This window comes from Camponotus vicinus, unplaced genomic scaffold, assembly GCF_025532165.1.
Source record: "Camponotus vicinus isolate PSW18456_S1 unplaced genomic scaffold, iyCamVici1.0 SCAF_9, whole genome shotgun sequence".
Taxonomy (NCBI): Eukaryota; Metazoa; Arthropoda; class Insecta; order Hymenoptera; family Formicidae; genus Camponotus; species Camponotus vicinus.
In genome coordinates, this window is record NW_028141981.1 from 5,879,759 (window position 1) to 5,906,057 (window position 26,299).

Here is a 26,299-nt window from a genome sequence, read left to right on the forward strand (position 1 = left end):
GCGAGTGTCGCAGGCATCGTCGTACGTTAACGATGGCATTTCGTTTTGTAACGAAACTCGTATCGTAATTAAATATATCGATATTAATTCGAATTGGGGAAAATGATAACTGATCTGAAATTATACGAAGCGTTTGCAGCAAATACGAATTCGCCAGCGGACGTAATCATACTTGTAACGCTCGCCTGTTCTCGAGGGTTTGAACATATATAGTTAGCATTCTGCGGTCAGGGTCCTTTATCCAAATCGCCTGCGCAGATTGGGATTTGGTATAGGCTGTAGCCGACAGCGAATTTTACAAACAGTAAACCTAATATTGTAAAGTCATGAAAAGTTTGCTGATCAGAAAAAGCTTTATATGTCATTTCACAAATTTACTTAATCGTAATGGAATTATATCGAAATTATTAATTAGCATAATTATTAAACATATTCTTAGTATTATCAATGTGATAAAAGCATTAAAAATTTAAAAAATATAATTATTAATATTATTACACATAAGAATAATAAGTGTAGAAATACAAATTTAACGATAATAGTTATCTCGTAATCGTATACTCGTTAATTTTTACTAGATGTTAATAGCAGAATAATCTCTCACTTATTGTTAGATGTATAATTGTTATTGACAACTTAAATAATTATTGAAAAAACGCTGTCATAAAATTCCTTCTTCCAAGATAAAAATAACTTAAATATTTTCTTCTTTATTATAAAATATTTTTTTTCTAAGCTAATCATTTATATTTTGTACATTAATTGTACAATTTCGTAAAAATTCTATTTATATACTATATGAAAAATCTAACAATAAATTTAAAAATAACAAAGTTAATCTTAACAAAAAATATTGAATAAAATTTGATTAAAAAGATCGTGCGTGATATTAATTATATTGTAGGAAACATTGATACACTTTGATCTCGTTATGGATGCTCTAATTAAAGAAATGTGATACAAACATAGAGTCAAAGGGTCACAATATAAACCGAGGCCGACATACTAGAGGAAGGAGCTTATTTTTGGAGCTTTAGACGGACGTGACAAATTTATGTAGACGAGCCGGCACCTGTCACAAACACAAAATATATCGATTTACGAATGAACCGCGGACTTTTCCGAAGATATAGACATCCAATTACCTCATGGAAGAAATAGGCACACGCAGCAGTCAGTTATAAATATAGTATCCGATAAAATCTCGAATGACATGCAATATTAATGTAATTTCTCGAGGACGCGCATGCAAGGATGTTAATGTAAATCTATATATCGTTGATATATTATCGTATTATATATATATATATATACACACATATATACTATCATTTATTTGCCTTAAATACAAACAAAAGGAAGAAAGATTTATGGATATTCGACTCTACGAAGTTTTACACGCGAATGTTTACGAAACAATTTGAAATATCAAAAAATGCTTTTTAGCGCTTCTCTTCATGTAAATTTATATAAAAATCTAAAAATATAAATTCAATCTAATGTATAATCTAAAAATGAGGCTAACGTGTGCGCGCGGGAAACTTAATCATGCACGGTGATACGCGAACAGTCACCGCAAAATTAAAGTCTCTCGGGAAATGTGGAAAATTCCACGATATAAACGCGCGACATTAATTGCGAGTTAACAGCTCGATCGATATGTACGAAAATACGATACAACTGTGCTATTATTAGAACTTTATTAGAGCGCACATTTTTATATCGACACGTGCTAAATAACAATCGCAAATATCTTTAGCGATTTAAATTATATTCATTAATAGATATATAAGTTAAATTAAGAATTTTTTTCTCTAGACATTAAAAAAATTAATTAATTTAAATATTATCTAGATTAGAAGATGTAATAATCATGCAAAAAGGAAATTTGTAAATCTCGCAAATAATATCCAAACTAATATAAAGATTTGTCGCGTTAATGGTATCCATAGAACAAAAATATTTAACTATGACGGTTTGTGAAGTCAGTAACATTATTAAATCACGTTTATAAACGCGCATTTGGCGGAGACCACATGGTATAGTAGTAATGTCAAACAAAATATGGCAAACATTTCATCAAAATCCAACGTTTCCATGAGAGAAAACCATTTTATCCCTCAAAATACTTATAAAATATTTATAAAATGCTATACGGAATTAATCCCAATGTAATATTTAAATTGATTATAACAAAACTATCTCGAAAAACATGTGTACAATTTGTATCTTTTTTCAAAATTGTATATTTATTACATTAAATCGTATTTAGAAAATATATTCAAAAAATTATAAGTATAAATTCATATAAAAATGCTTTGAACAAAATATTATATAACTTAAAATGAGACTCGGAATATACGAGATAAGTAAACTGTATATATGCACATGAATATAAAGAAATGAATATATTTACCGACGAATGTCAATGAATTCTGCGGTAATGCGACATACATGAGATATGATATGCAGGCTTACATAACGCGAGCGAAACAGTCGCGAAAGAATGGGAATAAGAGACGGTTGGAAATGAGGGATCATGACCACGCGTCGGAAAACCAATCCGGTGAGATTGATGAGTCCGTAAGTGAAAGGATCGAAGCGCGCGGAAAAGCGCTTGGATGTGCAGGAAGAATTCTTTTTCCGAGTTTCCCAGAATAAAAAGCAAACGCGCGCGCCACATCAGGCGTAAAAAACTTGGCAGAGTAATTAAGCGCGCGAGTAATTACTGGCTCCGACCGCATCGATACCTCGATTTCCTGCCACGCGTGTTGGCGAGTTTAGCGTTTTCGGTTAAAGAATCGGTGAACGTAAGAAAGAGAGAGAAGCCAAGGACGAACTTTTAAATTCATCAACAACATAATTGTTCATTCTATTGAAAATATGCTATATACGTAGCAAAATAATAAGAGTGATAATTTCGCGCTGCATTTACAGCGTGATTATATGATGAAAAATGGTTTGTTCCAAGTTTTCAGAATTAAAATTCGATATTTAATTAAGGAAAATTAATTTCCTCGAGATCGAATTGTGTACAATTTGTCTAACTGTTAATTACGCCATTTTAATTTTATTTCGCCAAAAAAACAATATTTATTTCTCCATATGATATACGTTCTAGAGGATGGAATCAATATTTAAGATGGATGTAGAATATTTCTGATGGAGAATGCAACGGAAAGATGATACATTACACGTGGCACGCGTTCAATCGAATTTCACTCGCGCGAAATGCACGTCGCGAGAACGAGAATGGCGGCATTTTACATGCAGTCGGTCAGTGACGGTATCGCTGCACATGCACCTGACGAGCAGTAACGTCACGCGATTTTTGTGGGGAAAAAAAATAAAAATAACCATCCATTTCCGGCCGCGACACGCGGACTAATAGCGCACGGCTTTTCATTACGACTATGCATCGTGCGTCGACTGCCGATAGAGCTTTCACCATCGCGCCGTATTTTATAGGACAAATATAAACAAATATCACTAGCTATAAATAGCGCGGAGAGAAAATGCCAACGTAATAACTCACGGATCGGTTTCCTGCGCGAATGCTAGAGATCGATTCGCATTACATTTCGAGTCGTCATCCAATGGTCGTTAAAAAAAATTTATTTAGTTTTGATAAAATTGATATATATATATTATATCGCGCGCGTACATGTCGATATAATCTATCGATTAATGTCTACATCAAATTTTAATTGCGTATCTAACTAGGAAATTTTGCCGCAAGATTAAACAATTATCGCGGGGAAAAATACGCGAATCGGGCTCTGACCCCGTTTCTCAGAGAGAAGTCAGATTAATAAATTGATACCACAGCTGGCTGGTACTATTCCTTGGCAACGGGAATCTATTAGGCACAACATTTGGCATCTCCGCGAGCTCTCGCGGATTTTAACGTGATCGTAATCACAAAAGCGACCGCAACTACGCTGACACGAATGTTTTTTTCGGTGCGCAAAAAGCCGCTCTCATTTACGGCATTAAAGTAGCTTGGTTCAATAATAATTGCAGCACGCGCTTGTGAGATAAGATAAAAAATACTACATCGCAAAGCACACGTACATACATGATCATAGTATATACATGTAGTTTATAATCGAACGGTTTGATCGGAAATAACTGAATTGAACCAGTAAGATAAATAATTAGTGCTATTCATAGAATACAAGTTGTTACGCTTCTTTTAATAAATAATTTAATAAGTAAACATATATTGAATGTACATAAAAGCATTGTAAAAAATAATATTATCAAGCTACACAGCCAATATAAAAAATTGGACTGTTTTGCTCATGAAAAATATATTTTTCATATTTAAAACGTATCTAAAAAAAAGAAAAAACATAAGACAATTAATTATTATCATATTTAGATTACAAATGATATATTGAATGGCTTTAATCACGATTTAAGAAATGTTTCTTAAACTGTAACAACAGAGTATCAACTAGCTCGAAAATATTTAACAATGCTCTTAATGATTCATAGATACATTTATATAATGCAAACAAGGAAAAAATATATTTATAATTAGTATGTAACTAACTACTCGTGAGAGATTAACGTTAAATACTGCGAACTTTTGCGCACATTTTAATTTTTACTGCATTTTCCTCGAACCGCACACGTGATATATGATGTCAAGGTACACAAGATGTCAGTTTTTTGGTTTTTACTCTTATTACGTGCGTTGCTCAAGGCGAAATTCATCGATAAGAGCAAAGGTATCGTCTCAAATTATTCGCAAACAGATATATGCAAACAGCAAGAAAATATCTATGCTTCTTCTAAAACTATAGTTATATTCTGTACACGCGAAGATGCATCTACCAAAATTCCATTCGTTTTATCGGAATTTTGCCAAGAGCAACGCCAAATACGCGTATTACGTCAACAATGACGAATTTGATAAAAACCGCTTTATGACGCACGGTCGAGAAAATGAATCGATTAATTCTTAATATTTCTAATATTTCTAATATGTTACTATAATGCGTGCTAATTTGTGTTTATAGTTTAATATCAAATTCGAATTTAATATCATATTCGATATCGTAGTTTGTTTACATAAATTTACACGACATGAAAAATATTAATTTACATTTGAAATGCTTAGAATTTTATTGAAAATTTATTAGGTTTAATAAAAAAAATTATTTCAAGGTCAAAAGATTCTCATAAAAAACATTAACAAATTAACTGACAATTATACTTCAGACTATTGTTTCTTAAAAATATGCAATATTCTTTTTAATAAAAAATACAATATAGATATCATTTTTTCGACCATTTATTGATTTATGCAACTTAATCTTCAAATATCTTCTGCCTTCTCGCTCCAAAATTAATCCTGGATACCAAGCACAAGTTATAGAACAATATGGAGCAATATGTATTCAACGTAACATTTCATAGATATTTTAAATAGTTTTTAATAACGTAATATAATATTTCAACATTTCCAATATATTCTATACAAATTATTTAAATTCCTTTTTATTATTATAAATTAAGAAGCATACACGTTTCGAGCAAAAATAGAGCGAGAAAGAGAGAAATAACATTCATCGCGTAAACTATTCCATCGGAGAATAACAAAGACAAGTGCTCGGTATCTAAAGATTAAATTTCGAATAAAATGCAGGCAGACGCGGCGAGAGGAGCAGAATCCACGACGGGATCCAGCGCGGGCGCGCCGGCGCTGACGGCGGCCAAGAGAGGAGGGAAACAAAGACTGGTACTCACGAAGCCAAACACGTCTCGCCAAAAACTGCGAAGGAATCCCGCATTCCGAGCCGGGCGGGCGGGTTCAGTGGTCGGCGGTTCCTCGACAGGCGTTACATAATTCTTCGGTGCCGAAGGCTGCGGCGGAGACTCGAAGCGGAGCAGGATGGGATGCGTGCAAGGATAAGTTCCGGCGATGGTTGCCAAAACACAGTCAAGCGTCGCCTCGTGGAACCCCGCGCGGGGAGTTTACGATCTCGCGCGCGTGACCACTCGCGATATCGTAGGAACGCTCGTAAAACATCGACGACGACGGCGACATCGAAGCGAGAACGCGAGAGGGAGAGAGAGAGAGAGAGAAAGCGAACGTAGACGCAGTCGTGAGTCCCGGTGCGCGACGATTACGCAATGATGGGCCCTTTAAACGACCCAACCACCGGTCGACCTCGTGGAATTTAAATGGTCGCGGAGAGGGGCACCACACACGCGCGCCGGAGTGGGGGAAGAGGAGATGCCCCGGGCGATTTAAAGGGCCAGCGGCGTCGCGCCAAAGTTCCACGCTCGTGTCACGCGCGGATCGGTCCGTCGAAGCACGTGCGAGCGAATGGACGATAATCGATAACGCGGGAGGAAATTTACGCGCTGCGAAAAATGCGCCTCTCTCCGCGCGCGGGAAAGACACCGCGTATCCAACGTTACAATCGCCGATGCGACTATCAATCACTGCTTGCCACTGGACATGTTGACTACGTCACTTGGCACATGTACGTGTAACGCGTAGTCGCGCGACACCCGCAACGTCACGGCGAGTCTGCAAATACGCGGACGCTCGAAAAGGCGCGCTGCGTTTATAACTATGGCGACACTCGACGCGAAATGTGACGCGACGTCGACACACGATACATGTACCCGATACGTGCGTATCTCCTCTTCGATTTTAGTCGTTTTAAATTTTCCCTCCTCACTTTGTTTCCTACTTGATCGTTACTTGTTTTTTCTCTCGTCGACGGTGTCGGTCTCTCTCCTCGTCGTTCCGTATTCACCTTTTCCCGAGATTTGTTTACCAAGCGGTCGCGATCGACCATTCGGAGCAACTGGCTGCTCGCGTGTCCCGATCGTCGGCGCGCATAACGCAACACGGGCCGCTATCGATAGGGCGCATCTCGTCTCGTCGAACGGAGGACGGACGGCTGTCACTTCGCGAAAACGACGCGAGAGAGAAGGCGAGCACGAGCTACGGGCACACAAACACACACGCGCGCGCGTTCGCGTCGTCGTCGTCGACGGGCACGGCCGTATCGTCGTCGTGCGTGTTCGCGCGTGTACAGGACACGTACCACCGCGCACAGCATCCACGTTCCACCATGGGGGATCCGCGACCGACCGCGCCACCGCCGCGTCGAATCGCCGTCCGCCGGCGAAAGTAGTGCCGCGCGTCGCCGAAACTGCGAATCGGGCGGCGCGCGCCCGCGCTTCGAAATTCGCGAGCGACGCGCAAAGTTACGTCAAAGTTGAAGCTACGTGCGCTACGTATCGCTACCGATGATAATCGAGGACGAGAGAATCGCGGATACACTCGCGTACGTGACCGAACGTGCGAACCGCGCGTTGACTCTGCGAGTTATGCGTGAAGTTTGCCGCGAGATTCGATTCGTTAGGGACAAACTGATAGGTGCCTCGGCGCGTTAATTTGACGAGAGTAGGAGCGCGTTGTACTTCACTTTGATGCCGATTATCAAATACGTTCGATTCAAATCGACTCAAGGGTATAGCTTTCGTTTCGTGTTTCCGGTTTGAAGGAATAACATTGATTTCGTTAAAAAAATGTTTATCACGACCGGTAACGGTGATAACGCGGTGTTTAAATCCAGTTATTATGCAAGAAATATTTTATCATTTTTTGCAAGTCGAATCTATCGGAATAATTTAGATTTGAAAGGTCAATTTTAAAGTTTATCAAATGGCAGAATTTTAATACAATTCTCTTGCGAAGACGCATTAAAATAAGCGAAATGTATGAATATATTTATCTATCGATCAATCGGCATTTCTTGTAATCGTATCACTGTAGCTTACCTTGGAATCGTTTTCAAACGAAATTATGTCAAAATACTAGCGATACAAGTTGAATATACGATACGTTAAGAATATGAAAGATTATTAATGTCGCAGAGGTGTGTTTCTCTCCTACTTTCGTCACGAAACGCAGCCGCGATCGAAGAACAATTCGAACACCGGTGCTCGTACACGCCATATAAACTAATAACACCGAATGAGGCCGAACAAGTCACGTCGTAGCCGAATCGCGTTCGAAGATCCGTCGTCAAGGTAGAGTAACTTTGATCGGCCAATCGGAACGTCCCTGCTTCTTCATCCTGATTGGTCGATCGAGCCCTACTCTATTCAACGAGTAAGTTTTCGAACGCATCTAGGAAACAGCGAGAGGTGACGGTGGCGCGCAGTCGTGGATGTGACGTCACACGTAGCGCAATATGGCGGACATCGGACAACATAAACAGAACGGCGACCACGGCAGTTCGTATGTGGGTGAGTATTTCTCTTGATTTTTCGTCATTTCGCCGGGTACGAGGGTTTATGCGACATCGAGTGAATCTGCCGTAGATCATTAAAATCGCGAAAGAGGGACCGACTCGTCGCGTCTGACGCGGAACCAGCTGTTCGGTTGAGCGGCCGCGCGACGTGACGAGCCGTCCATGCCCGCTGCTGTTTGACACTTTGCTGACGCCGATTCTTCCACGACTCGATTCTCGATTCGTCCTTGAATTCCCTCGTGTCCGATAAAATTTATCTCCGACGTTGCATGTTCGAACGATACGATAATACACGAAAAAGTGAACGAGATAAGGAGAGAAAGGTGAGTGACGATAATGAGAAAGAGCGACGGAGACGGAATACGTGCGAAGGACAGAGAACGCGCGAGTTGTGCAACCGCGAATCTCTGTCGAGTAATGAAAAATATTAGTGTCTTAGATGAACGTGTTACGTGGCTCGACGATTGCGAGGTAACGTCGCTCTTATAAGAGGTTATAATGTAATACTCGCATAATAGAATGACGCGTAACCGATGACATTGCGTATTCGCCGACACGAGTGTCTATAAATATCGTGCTTACGCGCGCGAGAGGAACGGGTAAATAAGAAGTCCTGTCAAAACGAGGATGACGTAATTTTTGGAACGCGAGGAGGGCTCTCGTGGAAGCTCTTGTGCTGTGGAAGCGCCGCGAGAAAACGAAGGAATTTCGAGCTCGCAGCGTATATTTACGCGGCCTTACATTCGATTAGTCAGCAAGGTTAACAATTGTACGAACTCCTCTCGTAGAAACGTCAAACGTTATATTGAACCGGCTCTTCCACGACGCAATCACAGTCGTCGCACGTGTAAAGGCATATCTGAGCGATATATTCGATTCAACGATTGCCGCCAATTCAATAAAAAAATTGCACATTTTAGATGAAGTAATGTCTCTCGAACAATGCTATAATTTTATATATATATATATATATATATATATATATATAAAATAATTATAATAATATAAGAGAAAATGTATATAAGACACTCGTGCTTACTCGTTATACATTTTTTTTCTTATATCATTTCGATTAGCGATCGCATTGGATGCAACTTTAGCACGATGTTAGAGTCAGAATGGAACAAGAAAAATGATACGATCGATGAAAGAATGCTGAATTGCTTCGTTGTAACTTTCCATTCGTTTCCGCTTACATTGCATTCCACATTTACCTGCATATCTTACAAGCGACTTCGGAAAAAATACGATAGATATATACGAGCGTTTAAAGCTGATTACTCATGGTCAGAGAATCTGTTTGCAAATTTATGCCTATGTATTTAAAAACGCTGATGATTCAATTCTTGTGTATTACGAGAACTGTAGAATTTAGAGAAGTTGTCTATCAGTTATAATCGCGCTTAAATTAATTGCGTAATCATAGATGAGATTGCATTTTTTAATCAGTGTTTTAAAAGCAATATAGTATAGCAATTTAGCTACGTCATTTATTCGTTAGCATTATTTATGAGATCAGACCGCAGACAGCTTATATAATCTCACTCTTTAGTCAACGTTCGTGGATCTCGTCGTTTTAATCTCGCTTAACTATGAAGGAAAATAAATTTCACATTTCAGATATGTCGTTTTATCGCTAGTAACAACATATTTATTGAGTTAATAGAAAACAGAATAAAAAAAAATAAAACGCAAAGGGGAAAGAGTATCCGAGCTTTCGACGCGTTTCGCTACGTATCAAGTCTAATCTGATTTCCGCTATTAAAAGTATCAAAGAGCGACAAACAACGCGAGGAACGGGAAAGAGGACGCGAGGGAAAAAGCACGAGGACTCGTACGCTATAACAAAGTTGCTTTTTCAGAATTAGCATGTCTGTGACGATTCACGACGCTCGATATGCACTCGTGTTCGTTTTTCGTTGGAAAATTAGCGAACACGTTTTTACGATACAGAAATCCGATTTCCTCTTTCTCTTGTTTCACCGTAATGCCTCACACAGCAGGAAGTCGTAATATTATTCCGCATTAAATGAAATCTCCCTCTCTCTCTCTCTCTCTCTCTCACTCTCCCACGCGACAATGTCGGATGGGAAAAGCGCGCGTCAAAGCGATGCAACGCAATGGACGCACGTTACACGCGCGAATATCCACACACACGTGCACGCACACACGCACACACGCAACACATATTGCTGTTCCGGGATTGGAAATGAGAGTCGCATATTGGCGCGCCTATTCAGCCCGATGCGGCGCGTGTTTTATTGAATAGCATCGATAGCTTTGCGTGGCACGCGCGCCGTGTATGCACGTCCGATGGAAACGAGCCGGCCCCACTTTCCCGATAGTTTACGACGGGTCCATCGTCGAACGGAAACACGGAGCGCTTCGCAATAAATTTCTGAGCCGCCCGCGATAAATTAAGCGGAAGTCCGACGTTACACCCGGCTTGTGCCCGAGCCGGAGCCCGAGACAATTCGCCGAGTTAATTGAAGCCGATTCCTCCAGGTAGTTTGCTGTTCACTTACAGACTCATAACTACGACGAAGCATTCTTTTCTCATGGACGTAGCAAGACGCAGTTAGAGTTGCGGTCAGATTCGGATGATGAGAAAAGTTTCTAGCACGCGCCGCGCCTCGATTCTATCATTTATAAACTCTTGGAGTCATGAACAGATTTTTTTCTGATGTATATCTATCTCCCTTGTACGTAGAGTTTCCTTTTTAGCCGTCTTTATAATTCTAGCATTATACATTATTTTTTAAATGATAACATATATATTGTTAATTATATTTATTATTAATATTCCATGCCCTTTCCTCTGAATATCGGTTAATTTCTTTTTAATTTTTTTTCTTTAATATTCCATGTGTGCAATTTTAATTTTTATTATTTCTAGAGCGAGAAATAATATGAGCATATTATTTATATTTGACGGTTAAAACAACAATTTTTGAAAACAACAGTGTATCACAATTTGTATTCTTATTCGAGTCGAGACAATTCGAGCCGCGATACAAAGTAAAGTTATACCAAGGATGTCAATTGACGAGAGGTCAGGTGATACGAGGTCAATACAAATACACGTTCTCGTCGCTTCAATACACGCGCATACATACTTAACATGTAAACTACATATACATATCTCCGTTCGAGCGCTCTCCTGCGTTTGTGCACTTCGCTAATTAGACTTGCATTATTCAGTCAGATGAATCGGAAGCCAATCGGTCATGCGCCATTAATCGGTGATCCGGCAATACCGGCGAAAATACGAATTCTATGCATCTCGTTGAAGAAAAAGAGCTTTTTGCGCGGGCGATCAATACTTGGAGATTTATTAAAGAAATCGACGTAGCTAGAGTCTCTACGCGGTAATCTATATGTAGAGAATTTTTATATCCTCCTCTGCGTGATATAACATTTTTCATATACCATAATTTTGAATAAAACGACACGCGGTATTTTTACGTCGTGAAATAAAAAAGCAAACTTTCGTTATGTACTAATACATAATTTGTAATTGTTGCATAACCGCAATCTCCGAAAATACGATCTTAATATTATTTTAGAAGAGATCCGTATTTTTGACCGTTTTCTCGTATAACTTGCGCAATGACGCAAGCGGTTTAGCTGAAGTTCGCAAAAACGAGCATAAATATAATATAATTGCACGTGACGACGAGGTATACTATCCATAACTTCGTAAAGCGTGGCATTTAGAAGGGGAAGTTCAGGGGTATTGATTTCTATAAGCGACACCGCGTGTATACAATGCGATTCAATTAGCTGGAAATTGCAATAAAACCTATTGTTGTGCGAAACGCATTATGTTTAATATCGATATGTCTTTTATAATTAAATTCCTGATATGCTCTCGATCGATACAAACGCGATTTTATTTCCTTATGAAATTTTTATCAAAAGTAACTCATTTTTTGTACGTAACTGATTTTAAAATAGGGAAACCAAATAATGAGGAAATTATATGTCGACTTGAATTATTTGATATTTCGAATCGATAATAGTCTACGTTTGTAAAAAGGAATAATGTTTCGCATCGCAAGCTATCTTTCAGCGCAACTTCTTCGATGAAAGTTTTCCGAATTTTTAGTTATTTTTAAATTTTAGATTTTTAACTTTTATATTATTTTATTGACCTTTCTGGGTGAAAGTTAATGTTTGTGTAAAATGATGGAATAACGTTTCGCATCGAGAGCTATCGTTCGTACCGTATCTTATTTCATTCGGCGTAACGTTGCCATTAAGATTTAAGATGTGCCGGCTGGAACTTGCAAAATCGTGCTCGCGTAGACGCGAAAGAACCTTTCGGGCTGTTGCAGAGCTCATAACCAAACTGCGTACGGTGCTGCATAAACTTCGGGAATCGCGGTTATGCCTGGCATATACGCGGAGATGGAAACGTAAATAAACCGCGTGCCGGATAACGCCTGGGGCGGGATTAACGATAACCGAGATGTGCCTGAAGGAGGCACAATAATCTTAACTCACTCGTTCGTTTATACGAGACGATCTCTTATTTCTGCTCTCTCTCTCTCTCCCTCCCCCACGTTCACCGGTTTCATCCTTTTATCCCGTCGCACATTTCGGCTTTCCCTTCTCGCAATAAACTCCCTCATTTGTCGTAAAACATTTGCCTCCGCGCGATGTGCAAGTTCAAACGGTACAAAACGATGTGTACTCGGAGAGGGAAGGGTACACTTTCTTAAAATAAATATATCTTGCGAAAGGATATCGTAATCCCCCCCCGCGTGCAACGCTCGTAGCGAACGTTAACTTGGCTCATTTTACCGCCCGTGCAAACCAGGTACCGATCTAAAATCCTTATTGGTGTAGCTACTAACTTTGATTATGTTTGTTCGACGATACCACCTCGTAAATTGGCAACACGATTCAACGGCGATCAAGTAGAAGAACGACGTGTAATATTAAGGTGGAAATGTATTTTCCAATCAGCGAAGAGAATTTTATTTTATTAACTGGCAGAGCTTAACCTTTTGAGAAAAAAATAGTTTGAATTATCTTATTTTATTACCTATTATTTATTTATCCTTTTATTTTTCTTCTTTGATACATAAAGATTGTGTGATTTAAATTTAAATAAGTTTGATATTAATATCTTAAAAATATTGACTCGAGTTTTGTCGAAATTGAGAATGTTTGAGATTTTCTTCCGAAATATCGCGTAATTACAAGTTTTTCTTATAATGTTATTTAATTTTAAATATTTATTATATAAAGCAATAATATTTAAATGCAAACTTTACGTATCTAAACTAAAAGCAGATTGTTTACCTGCAATTTTTATAATCTTTGTTTATAATATTTGTGAGATACTCGTATCACTTGAAAACTATTTCTGAATGCAGTGCCAATATTTGCGACATATAACACCTTCTTCCTCCCAGTTGGCGTTCACGAATACGAACGTACGAAATTACTCGTGTCATCCGCTCCTAAATTAAACCAAAGCTCGTTATTTCTTCTACAATATAGATACGCAGGAAAACTGCCCACGTACGTCATATCACATGTCATAAATACCTGCAAAAAGTGAGATATTCAATGATCTAAAGATCAAGAGCGTTCAAGGTTGCATGACGTTCAGAAAATAACATTAATTAACGTCATGCGTATTTTTTTATTAATAATTGCAGATTTTTGCAAATCTGAGCTGGAAACTAATTCGCTATTATGTTTTCTTAGTGGTTTTTTCAATGTTTTTATTCTATATAAATAATCGGAATTTTGCTACTTATTTTTATTTTAATTTTACACATTTTTTTCTTATCAAAATATCTTATTTAAATGAGTGAATTTGTAGGTAAATTTGTGATGATAATATGAAGGAAACTTATTTTGTTAAATAATAATTTCTTTAATAAACTTTGAGGATTATCTTCTCTATTTGCATAATCTATTTTTTATCATTTGTTATCAAAGATGCAGCTGTGTTATATCTTTGTAACGTATTGTAATTAGGCAAATCTACATATCGTGTTACATTCGCAAGTCGTTGCAGAAGCTACGGAATCTTGCCAAATCTCACTTTTCTATTTATACGAACTAATACGCAAACAACAAATTGATTTAAATTTTGAAACTTTTACCTAGTTATTAGAGAACTTTTTTCTAATATATTATTTTTTTTATCCATATCGAGCGACCTCGTTTTAGTCTTAAAGTGATTATGCAAGTATTAACACAACACAAAATGTTTTTTTCTAAAGAAAATGCTGCTATAATAAGTTTTAACGACGAGCAAGCAGCCACTTCTTTATAAATTGTTAATAGTGATAATTTTATCGCCGCTGGCAGTGCAAGCTTTTATGCTGCTTGTGTAGTCTCAAAACTTTTCTTTTTTGCGATCTTAAATGCATAATTTTTATCAATTATTCTTTATATTTACGTCTATAGAAAGAATTTTTATTCTACTTAAATATTCTCTGAATAATCATTATATTCTAATAATCATTATATTCTAATTAAATATTCTCTATATATTATATAAAGAATAAAAATGTCAAACACACATTGCATCAAGATAATAATTTTATTATATTAATCCCTTTTATTTCTTCGTTAGATTTATATAATTATGCATACGTAAAATAATCTTACCAATTATACAATTATTCTTTTATAACTATGACCGATACTCAGTATCAAAAAATACTTAGAAATGTAAAACATAAAATTATTCCTCCCATGAATGTGATCGTTATCGTTTATTCTTTTTCATCCTTTAATCTTCTTTTAATCTCACTCATTCTCTTCGACTGACTATCATTAAATCATTCATAATAAGTCGAGCGAAACTGAACTCGATAACGTAATGTAATATTTTAAATGCAGACGTCATCATTACGTCATTTTGTGTGTAATTTTTCTTGTCAGCTTCCAACGTGAAATCGGGAGGAATACTCGTTTCCATAGAATCATCATCAGAAAACTGCACTTGCATTTCGCTTTTTAATAATCAAAGAAGCGTTCTAATGTATAAAGAAAGAAAGATATTCTTAATAACAGATTTAAATTCATTGCTTTATATATAAAATGAAATATAAGAGAGAGACTCTCTTCTTTTTACCAACAACCATAAATGTAATAAGATTTAATCGAAAGAAAAAAAGAGAGGGAAAGAATGAACTATTTATAAAATATTTTAAAACGGAACGAGAGGAGAAACATTTGTCGTGTGTAATGAGATTGTGTAGCATGTTTCACTTAATGTTAAACTTCGAGGCATGTAGGTAACATCTCGAAGAGAATCCTGCCGATGTCTATATGTCTACAAATGCCCCACTATGTTTCCACGACTGTGTCAGCCGGTTTCTGTTGGTCTGCTACTCGTGCGACACTCATGCCACTTGTGAAATGCTGCCAACTCGCGAAGTTCGCCATCACGACGCACGACTCAAGGAGTGTCGACCGGGATATTTCTAGTCCGGTTCTTTTCACAGACTTAGTACCTGAGTATCGCGGATGCCCGGTGCATCTACGCGGCGCACGGCCGAGTGTTCCTCGTCATATGTATATATACCTCGCGCTTGTTTGTCTCGATTTTATCGAGCTGCGTGTATTGTGTTGACTCTGTGACGAATGTGAGAGCCGAAAATATGACCGATAGGATCGTCGTAAAACCGAGGCGAAAGCGGCTCGACGACCCTTCCGGGTCAAGGTCGTCGGAAAGGTCGGATAGACCAGACAGACCAGATAAACCAGACAGACCGAAAGAACCGGCGAGACCGCCGAGAACGAGGACGCAGCAGGTCGCGTATGCGACGACAACTAACAATTCTGATTTCGGGAATGTCATGCAACGCAGCACATTTGCGGAAACGCAGCAGAAACCGAGTTAGTTGTCGGATAATCTTTTGGAAACGCGATCGTCTTGTCGGTTCATTCAGTGATTGACTTAATCCATGAGAAACTGTACTTTCAAATCAATGTTTCCCGAATTTTATTGACGTCTTCTTCCTGAAATAATCTTATTTTCGTACAAATAATAAAGGAAAAATAGTATCATTAATTAATAATTCAATAAAATATCAAAATTTTTATCTATCAATTTTCTATTGATCATTGAAATTTTCGTAAAAATTTTGGGAAACATTAACGTCATCATATATGATAAATATGCTCTCTATTTTTTTCTTCCGAAAGATTTTTTCTTTTAAATTTTTAAAGAAAATAAAGATAGGAACACATGTTGGTACAGAATCATCATTTCAATTTTAAATCATATTCATCTCATATATATGTAATTATTTTTAATAATAGGTGTAGATAATCTGTTATATAAAGCATGAATATATAATATACATGTTACAGATTAAACGCGACTAATTGTACTGTTCAAAAATCTTTTCAGCCGAGAAGGCCCCGATGACGACTCTTGATGAGAACGTGAATCGCGTACCACAACAACAGCATAAGACAACCGAAAATATGGGTGAGTTGCTTTTTTTAGTCGCGACTGTTTTCCTGCTTTTCACTCCCGTAAATCGCGTCGCTGATTATTTCTAGCTGTCGCCTCCTAAAAATGTAACGATTCCAAACGAATTTCGAAGCGACGACCCACTTTTTGCGTGTACGGGAGAGTCCTCCCTGTCCTCTTTCTCTTATAAAATACTTTTCCTTTGTGTACAAAAGAAAGCTAACAAAAGCGACCCGTAACTCCTCAAGAATTCTCGCTGGATCAGATTTTGCGACGAGTTCGCGCGGCCAGCAGCTTTCTCGGGCATCATCCGAGTTCTTGCAATTCTTGCAAGAGGTTTGACTCGAGTTTATACAACTTTTCGGAATCGTTTGCGACAAAAGCCGTCTTGTTCTTTCTTGAATTCACGTGAGTCCTCGTAATATCTCGTCTGCGCGTAATTTCAAACGCGATACGCGGGAAAGGACGCAAAATGTGAAAGTTGGCTATTAAATCGCAGGAAGTCTAGAATTTTCTTGCAAATCGCAAAATGTATTTCGTTACGACGCGCAAACTATCAATGTAACATAAACTTCCTGTTAAATCTAACTGTACCTTGCCGTATCGTTATCTGTTATAATTCATATTCATTACTAATGACTATCTAGCGTTGAATGCATATGTAGGTACATAATTACATATTACATGCAGTACTTTCTTTGAATTTATTTTTTTTACTTTCTTTTATTAACTACTTTAAATATAATTACTTTAAATAATACCATGTTTATACATGAAAAACTTTTGAATATTTATCAGCTTGATTTATTCGTATATCTTTGTAAATTGCGATCTGTGCCAAATCTGTGTGAGAGAGAAAGTATCTACATAATAAATATTAATAATAAATATATGTAAATTGCGCGTAAAATCAAAATAAACATATAAATGTATATAATAATTTTGATGCTTTCGTTGATAGTCGCAATAACATGTGTTATTTCTCTTAATCGTTCTCACCTCTATTCTTTAGCGCCGACAATTTAAGTTAATTAGATTCCGGTGTTCTCTTTTTTCTCGCCGTCTCGTTCCACATGAAAAATTTTTCGTATTACTGCAGTAATGATTCGTACGATCGTGAGATAGTAGAGAAGACCGTAGAGATCTCTGATGATGTGGCGTGTGCACTACGTCGCGACGACGATGACGTGAACATTGTCGTGGAAATAGAGGCAAGAAGGCGGGCTGTAGAATTGGCATTTGCACATGTATAATAGGCCGTTTGCTCGTAATAAGTAATCGTCGAGGACTTTCTATCTGAAAGAGAGAGAGAGAGAAATACGTTCCGACTATATAAAATGAAATATATCGTCGTCAACGTTATTATAATTGAAGATATCTGTCGCACATTTGATCTTCTTATTGAGATACGCTTATTAATTGAATGTGCATATCGAATATTATAGTATAGTATATAGTTATTAAAATAAATCGCTTAATATCATGAATATTCGTAATATTCCTGGAAACGTGTGAATCGATAGAAATGTTAATACATATAAACGACCAACATGATTATTAATTACGAAATACATCTACAACATAAAAATATAATTTTTTTAAAATAATTTAACAAGAGATATAATAAATACAATTGCTTGATTTCTTTAACATTTTTAATATTTTCTCTACATAATTTGTCTAGAATCTTTGCAATATTCATTAGTGAAAAACTATGCAAAAAAATGTTAATAATCATTAGGCATATATGAAACATGGAAAAACCACGAGCAAAGGTTGAAAATATAAGCTGATCTGTAATGAGTTACTTTGAGTATGACAAAGCGTAATGTTCGTCATTGAAAGAACCAACCATGACATTGCAAAATAATATATTGTTATGACTTAATATAATACCAAATGTGAAACTGCAAATATTTCAGAATAAGTAAAATTCTTTAAAATAATTTTTAATTATTCTTTAAAATATCCTTCTTATCCGAATTGTATCTCGCAAAATATATCTCGCAATTATATTCATAATAATAAGCAAATATCTTGCTTATTACCACTTATCAATATGATAATTTTATTATATTTCTAAATGAACAAAAAAATATAGCAAATGAAGATATATAAAAAATATATCTTTTTTATCAGTTATCGTATCAAACTTCAATTTCTCGTGATATTTCTCGATATCGTTAATAAATATGATGAAATCAATTCTAATTTTATGCAATTGTAACATGCTTTAATAATAGAATGTCATCATGTAATAAGAATCATGAAGTGTTCTTTGTTTCATAATATGGTGAACACATACAATTATCTCAGTGTAAAAAATTCGCAACAGCATCAAAAATAATAATAGTAATCCATACAAATTATAATTTAAAATATAATTTTTATATATTCTCTGATAAATATTAATTTGTTCTTTTTACACGAGAAGTAAAAAATAAAATATTCTTGCATTAATTTCCTGGTACGTGTTTTTGCGATGAAATTATTACTGATACATTTTCGTGATACGAATAATAAATAAGTTAATATACTCTACTCACAAGATTATACTAATATAAGCTTAAGAAGAATTTTTTATTTTGTTTCTCATCCATTTTATTAGAAATATGTGATATTTTAGAGAAAAAGAAAAAGGCTTTAAGGAAAAAGATCTAGTAATGCTCCTGATAAAAAAAAATTACTTAGAAAATTGTAAAATATAATATATATATATATATATATATTTCAGTCCGCTGTTCTTTCTTTTTTTATTATATTTAAGAACAGATTTTATATTGACAAAGTACAGATAAAAATCATTATATCTTTCTCATTTCTTTTGCAATATAGCTGATGATATATTTAACGATGCAATCTTTCGGCGATTTATGTTCAGTTTTCGCGAATCTGTCTGATCGATTTGCCGTCACGCACTGACGTTTTAGATCTCCTATTCACTCTCACAGCTGATCCAAGTCACGCGTCACGGGTCAGCGCTTTAGACACGTAACTGGCGGCGGGTTAGGCTTGGACTGTTTGTTTTCGTGTAACGTGCAATAAATTATACCCCGAAAGCCCGCTTACGTGCCTTGTTAATGTCAAGGCCTATATACACATGGCTGAGTATAACTTCCTCATCATATTCTTCCTCTTGTCCTTTGTAACTTTTTCAGCAGGGATATGAATGCAAGACAATGGCTCATAATCCGGTGGTCCAACATTTACAATTTACATCATAGTTTTTAAACATTGAACTGAGTTGTGTCTCCTAAAAAAGTTGTGTCAAAATTCATTAATATTATCATTAACTTTGCTTACGTTTAATTAAAAAAGTTGAATTTATCATTGATGTACATTCTATATATATATATATCTAATATTAAGAACGAAATAACTTGTAATAAACAGCTAAACTTGCGTAAATAATTATTGTTAATTATTATTAAACATCTATTTCGATGATTATTTGATTGCTGCATATTTAAATATAATACAAAAAAAATTTATATATATATTGAAAGCTAATTAATCTTATAAAATATCTATATCTTTAAAAAATTAAAAGTTATTGTTGATCAGTAAGACAAAATACATAATTTCTTTTAATTTCTTCAATAAAATTAATTTTTTTACATTATTATTAATTAATATTACACTTATTATCTACAATAAAAATATTTTATGTTTGTCACAGATAATCTAGGAAAGAACGACCGGATAGAAAGGATCGCGCCGATGAATGCCCAGACTCCGGACACATTAACGGACGAGGGGCGGCCTGTCCAAGTGGTACTTGCCCATCCAGATCATACCTTCGAATTAGATGAAGAGGCATTATCTGAAATTCTATTACATGACGACGTGAAAGATAGAAATGTGGTTGTGGTGTCTGTTGCAGGTGCCTTTAGGAAAGGCAAAAGTTTCCTTCTTGATTTTTTTCTTCGTTACATGGACAGCAAGGTACACGTAATATCTAAATTAAAAAAGCATACCGACGCACGAAATTAGAGATATTTACCAAATTTACGTTATTTCATGTTCATCCATCCTTCGGTCGATGTGAAACTTTGGAAACCATGAACAACCATAATATGTGTGTTAAATCAACAGTACACATTACAAAATAGCGATAATACCGATTCTTGGTTGGGCGACGAAGATGAACCGTTGAGTGGTTTTTCGTGGAGGGGCGGTTCCGAGAGGGACACCACGGGAATATTGATGTGGTCCAAGGTGTACCCTACTACCTTGGCGAATGGTGAGAAGATCGCAGTGATTCTTATGGACACTCAAGGCGCGTTTGACAGTCAATCGACGGTGCGGGACTGCGCGACGGTGTTCGCGTTGAGCACAATGCTGTCCTCCGTGCAAATATATAATCTGTCGCAAAACATCCAAGAAGACGATCTTCAACATTTACAACTATTCACCGAGTATGGTAGATTGGCGCTGGAGAGTTCTGATAGCACGCCTTTTCAGAGACTGCAGTTTTTAATCAGGGACTGGGTTTACCCGTATGAGGCTGATTATGGAGCAAACGGCGGAAAGAAGTTGCTCGACAAGAGATTGGAAATCTCCGATAGGCAACATGCGGAATTACAGAGTTTGCGAAAGCACATTAAATCCTGCTTTTCGGATATTTCTTGCTTCCTCATGCCGCATCCCGGTCTCGAAATTGCAACGAATCCAAAATTCGACGGTAGATTATCAGAAATACAATCCGAGTTCAAAAAACAATTGAAAGTACTTATACCAATGATACTAGCGCCACAAAATCTGGTGACCAAGAAGATTAATGGTCAAGTTGTGAAAGCGAAAGATTTGTTGGAATATTTCAAAAGTTACATCAATCTTTACAAAGGAGATGAACTTCCTGAACCGAAAAGTATGCTTGTGGTATGTATATGCTTAACATAATTTTGTTATCCATGATTTCCTTTTCTTTTTTTTATTGTCTTGTTCAATTAAAAGAAGAAGCAAATGCCTCAATCGTTGATCTATAGTAATGTTATGTATTTACAGGCTACAGCAGAAGCTAACAACTTAACAGCTGTAGCTGAAGCTAAAGATTTGTACCTTCAAATGATGGAAAACGTATGCGGTGGATCGAAACCGTTTTTAGCGACCGCGCATTTAGAGTCAGAACATCATCATTGCGTGGACTCGGCCCTTCGCCAATTCCAAAATAAACGAAAGATGGGTGGAGAAGAATTTAGTCAAAAATATATGGAAAAATTGATTAAGGCAAGGATGCATTTAATCAATTGTAATTTTTGAAATAATGTTAAAATAATTATAAATAATTTAATATTTTTTCTAATTTTTTTTATAATTTTAAAATAATTCTAAATAATTTAATATTTTTTTCTTCTTTTGAAGGTGATTCTTTTGAAGGATGTTCATTTTAACATAAAATATATCTTTTTTAATATATATATAGGACATGGATGAAGCTTTCTTACAATTCAAGGCGCACAACGAAAGCAAAAACATCTTTAAAGCAGCACGAACGCCGGCAGTATTTTTCGCAATTGCCGTTACCATGTATATTTTGTCTGGAATATTTGGTCTTGTTGGTCTATATACAATAGCAAATATATGCAATCTTATTATGGGTATCGGTCTCCTCACCCTTGTTTTATGGGCATATATAAGGTATGTGAATTATTTAAAGTTATGTGTGATAACTTTCTATTATCATGCACTATTTTCTTACTACTATCTCTTGTTTGAATATTACTTAGATATAGTGGAGAATTCAGAGAAATTGGCACACAAATAGATGACTTAGCCAATAAAATATGGGAAAATGTAAGTATGAATCCTAAAAATTAATCGATTTCTTATCTTTCTTATATCTATTTCAATGTTTATCGTGTAGATATAAAATCTCTCTGATAAAAGTTATATATTGTTCGCAGTGTACTAATGAAAAACGATATTTGAGAAAGGTAGAGATTTTTTTACTCATTTATTAATCTTATAAACGTGTAATGTAAACATGTTTTTCTTAAATTTAATTTGAAATACAATGCAAATAATGCGAAAAAAATCATAGTTAATAGCAAAATTAAGATATTCACTTGCACTAAAATCATTTATGAAAATTTATGTTTCATATATCGCATATAAGCAGCACTTATCAATCACAATATATGTATATAATTTACATGACTCGTATGATATTCACATAATTAATACATTTTTTTTATTGCAACAGGTCTGGCTATGTGCTCATTTTTGTTATAAATTAGCATATACACTAAGATACCTAATCCTATCCATTGTCATAATTGTGTTTGCAATACCTATATATCATTTTACTTATCTGTATCTTTGTAGACATGGCTATATATGATCCCACTTTTCTTCCTCTTTAATTTTAAATTTATTAATTATTTCAATCTCGAATTGCTTCTTGATACTTTCTTACATATCTATATTTCACAAATTCTTTTCTTATTAATCAAAGTTAATTTGATGATACAAGTACAACCATTAATATCATTTTTTTTATTGTTTCTTTTTCTATTCCTGTCATAAGCCGAGTGCTAACAGGAACAAATATCGAAAAGGTATGGCATTTAGCTACATAATCAAGTATTTATAACTATTAACATTGACCATACTTTTCTATCCAAACATTATTCCAATCACGATTGTTTTTATCAAAAATTACGATGCTCTCATGTAATTATTATCACTTCTCTCATGTGTCCTATTAAGTTCCTTGAAGTGAACATTATATCTTGAAGCTGACAAATAATATAAAATTTCAAAACTTGCAAAATAAATACATAATTTTAATTGTGCAAAATCATTTATTACAACTGTCGTAAATTATATAGAAAAGAATAATGGAAAAAATTATTTTTATATTTGTTTAGTTCATGAAGCCACTCTACCAACAATTTGTGGAGAAGTCAGTATCTGTAGCAGTGGTGCAGGCTGCTGAAGTGGCGGTAACAAATTCAACATTATTGACTGCCACTGTCACTGCCAATGGCAAGCCTAAATTATCGTAATACTTCATTCCCACAATATCTCGATTGTCTAAATGGATTCACATACTGCATTCTTGTGTGCAAATGCCAACAAGTGACATAATCAAATTTTACAATATGTTATTTCTTGACATACCGCCATGAATAGTTTTCTCTATTTAAACTGGATTAAACATTATGGCTTAAACGTACTAATTTGAAATGACTGTGAATGTATATATGATGTATTCTAATTATGAAAAAAAAAAACAGTGTTAGATTGGTGAAAATCATGATATTACTAGTATTACCTAGTATATCCTTGATATATATAATGTTGTTATAAAAATAAAATCTTGTACTGGTGAAAGATATCATTATTGTAGCTTGATCTGAAAATGTTTTATGACGGGGATGTTATATATATTTAAAGTTATTATGAATTATATTAAAAAAGTAGGAAAGTGCATTTGTCAAAATATTATAAACAGTTAGGGGAAAATAAGTCTATATGTATGCTAACTTTTGTTTTCTTTTCCATTAAGTGCATGCGTTCTTTCTGTTGTATCCACATTTAATTGTATTACATTTAAAGTGCATTTTGCAATTAATTCTTTTTTCTCATATGCAGGATTTTGTTTTTGCACAATTATGTTCTTTATTATTTTATGTTATTTATATGCTTTTGGACTAAAATAAAGTACAGATTTTGTTCGTGCCAGAAATTCTTTATATCAGTTACTGTACTAAACTATTGTTTTATTTAATAATAAAAGAAAGAATGTATATATGATGTTATTCACATTTTACATAGCTTGGAAATTTCATAAAAATACTATTTTGAAATAGATTTTGTGCGCCATATATATATATTGCTGTGGTATATCTTATTAAATGCAACATTTCAAAGTTGTACAACGTTTATATTAATATATTTAAGAGAATAAGATATAAGTCTTATGTTGCCAACACACTCTTAATAGTGCTCAAATTTGTGACATAGATATGATTGTATTTTATTATCTATATTACTCATTGAATAAACTTAACAGAGAGATCTAATTTTATATTTATACTTAGAGAATATTGTGTGTGCTTGCGTTTTTTTTTATTTTTATTTTTTTTTATTTTTTTTTTTATTATTAATCAAAAGGCTTCCTTTAAGTATAGAAAGGATTAACTTGTTCTTTATATTGCATGAATTTGATTCAATGAGTAATTTTAGTAATAAAATCTGATATATACATATATTAAAATTCCACCATATAAATCTCTTGCCAAGCATTATTAATATACTTTATATTCGCTCTATAATATATTTGGAGTAATGTGTTTATTTTTATAACTCGCATAGAAGTCTACTATTTTTTTTAATACACAAATTTCATTAGTAAATGTTAAATTTAAGCAATTTTATATAGTTAAATGATAACTTTTATTATAAGTATTCTAAAACGTGCATATTATTTCAAAAAATATATAATTTCTACATTCTTTGAGATTGCAATAGTAAGAAATGTACTTTATGATAATTTCTACATTATTATAAATTGTTTGTCTCCAATAATTTTAAATATTTACTTCACAAAGACGTTCATAACAAATATGATTATTTTTACTCCCGACTACTGCCAACCTACGGTTGGCAAAAAGACGGAGGGAGTATGCGTTTCACCGAGCTCGGATCATTCGACGACGTTATTACTTTTATAATTGTTATTTTATGCAACATATATTCAATTTTTAAAATGTGCTTTTTCTTTCTGCAAATTATGTCTTCTTGTAACTTCAACAAATATAAATATAAATATTAGGTAGCTTTAAAACTATCCATAATTAATATATTTATTTTATTAGCTAAATAAACATCTTCATGTTATAAATATAATCATATTCGTATTGTCTCATTGTGCTTTATACAGGATGGTTGCATGTAGAATAGTAAAATTATGCAAAGATACATGGTCATAAAGGTGCCATTGAACTTAATTTTGGATTGTCAAGATTTTTTGTGTCACATATTAAACTTATTAATTTTATAGAAATTTGCTCTTTTTTATTTATAATAATAAGTTATCTAAGTAAATAATTCTAGCATACATATTAATTCAAGTTTATAACAAATAACTACAATTAAGTATTTAAACTATTATATATTATTTTAGTATTATATATATTTTAAACTGAGATAAAATGTGTACATATAACATCAATTAATATAAACTGCAATTTTAATATTGATACAGTTGCTATTGTGCAATTTTATAAAATAATTAGAAACTAATATAATAATAGAGTTGAATAACTGCATCCAAGTGTCCAAATTATTTACAAATACCGACATTTATATAAAGAAAACTTTTAACACCTTACATATTTTATATAGGTATGATGTAGTTAAGAATAAACACATCATTGAATAATTTATAGTTGCGGCTCAATAAAATTACCTCAATCAAAAATTTGTATCAAAAAATCTGTATCATAAAAAATCTTTAAGAGTGCATCACAGATATTTGTTGCACTTTTGTTTTTTAGCCATTGTATTAATATTGTAATAAACATTATATAATTAACATTTTTCAGTT

General features: G+C 34.7%; 1 protein-coding gene and 1 long non-coding RNA gene across 5 annotated transcripts; one reads left to right on the forward strand and one right to left on the reverse strand.

Annotated features, from left to right (window-relative positions):
- The first annotated feature begins 7,888 nt into the window (after window positions 1-7,888).
- Atl (atlastin GTPase) lies at window positions 7,889-26,289 on the forward strand. 4 transcript variants are annotated; one of them, XM_083107617.1, is made up of 9 exons: window positions 7,889-8,283; window positions 16,678-16,758; window positions 20,423-20,688; window positions 20,839-21,624; window positions 21,751-21,972; window positions 22,169-22,383; window positions 22,473-22,539; window positions 22,650-22,679; window positions 23,616-26,289. In XM_083107617.1, exons 1-9 carry the CDS (start codon window positions 8,229-8,231, stop codon window positions 23,751-23,753), a joined length of 1,860 nt encoding a protein of 619 aa, XP_082963743.1. In that variant the 5' UTR covers window positions 7,889-8,228; the 3' UTR covers window positions 23,754-26,289. The 4 variants fall into 4 exon arrangements, with proteins under 4 accessions (XP_082963743.1, XP_082963741.1, XP_082963740.1 ...); XM_083107615.1 differs by lacking the exons at window positions 7,889-8,283; window positions 23,616-26,289 and adding exons at window positions 15,556-16,160; window positions 22,949-23,270; XM_083107614.1 differs by lacking the exon at window positions 7,889-8,283 and adding an exon at window positions 15,562-16,160.
- On the reverse strand, window positions 17,541-19,749 carry LOC145976500 (uncharacterized). The gene is made up of 3 exons (XR_014440253.1): window positions 19,431-19,749; window positions 17,743-18,039; window positions 17,541-17,586 (listed from the first exon to the last, which is right to left on the reverse strand). It is a non-coding gene; the product is annotated as an uncharacterized LOC145976500 (long non-coding RNA).
- Window positions 26,290-26,299: the final 10 nt, after the last annotated feature.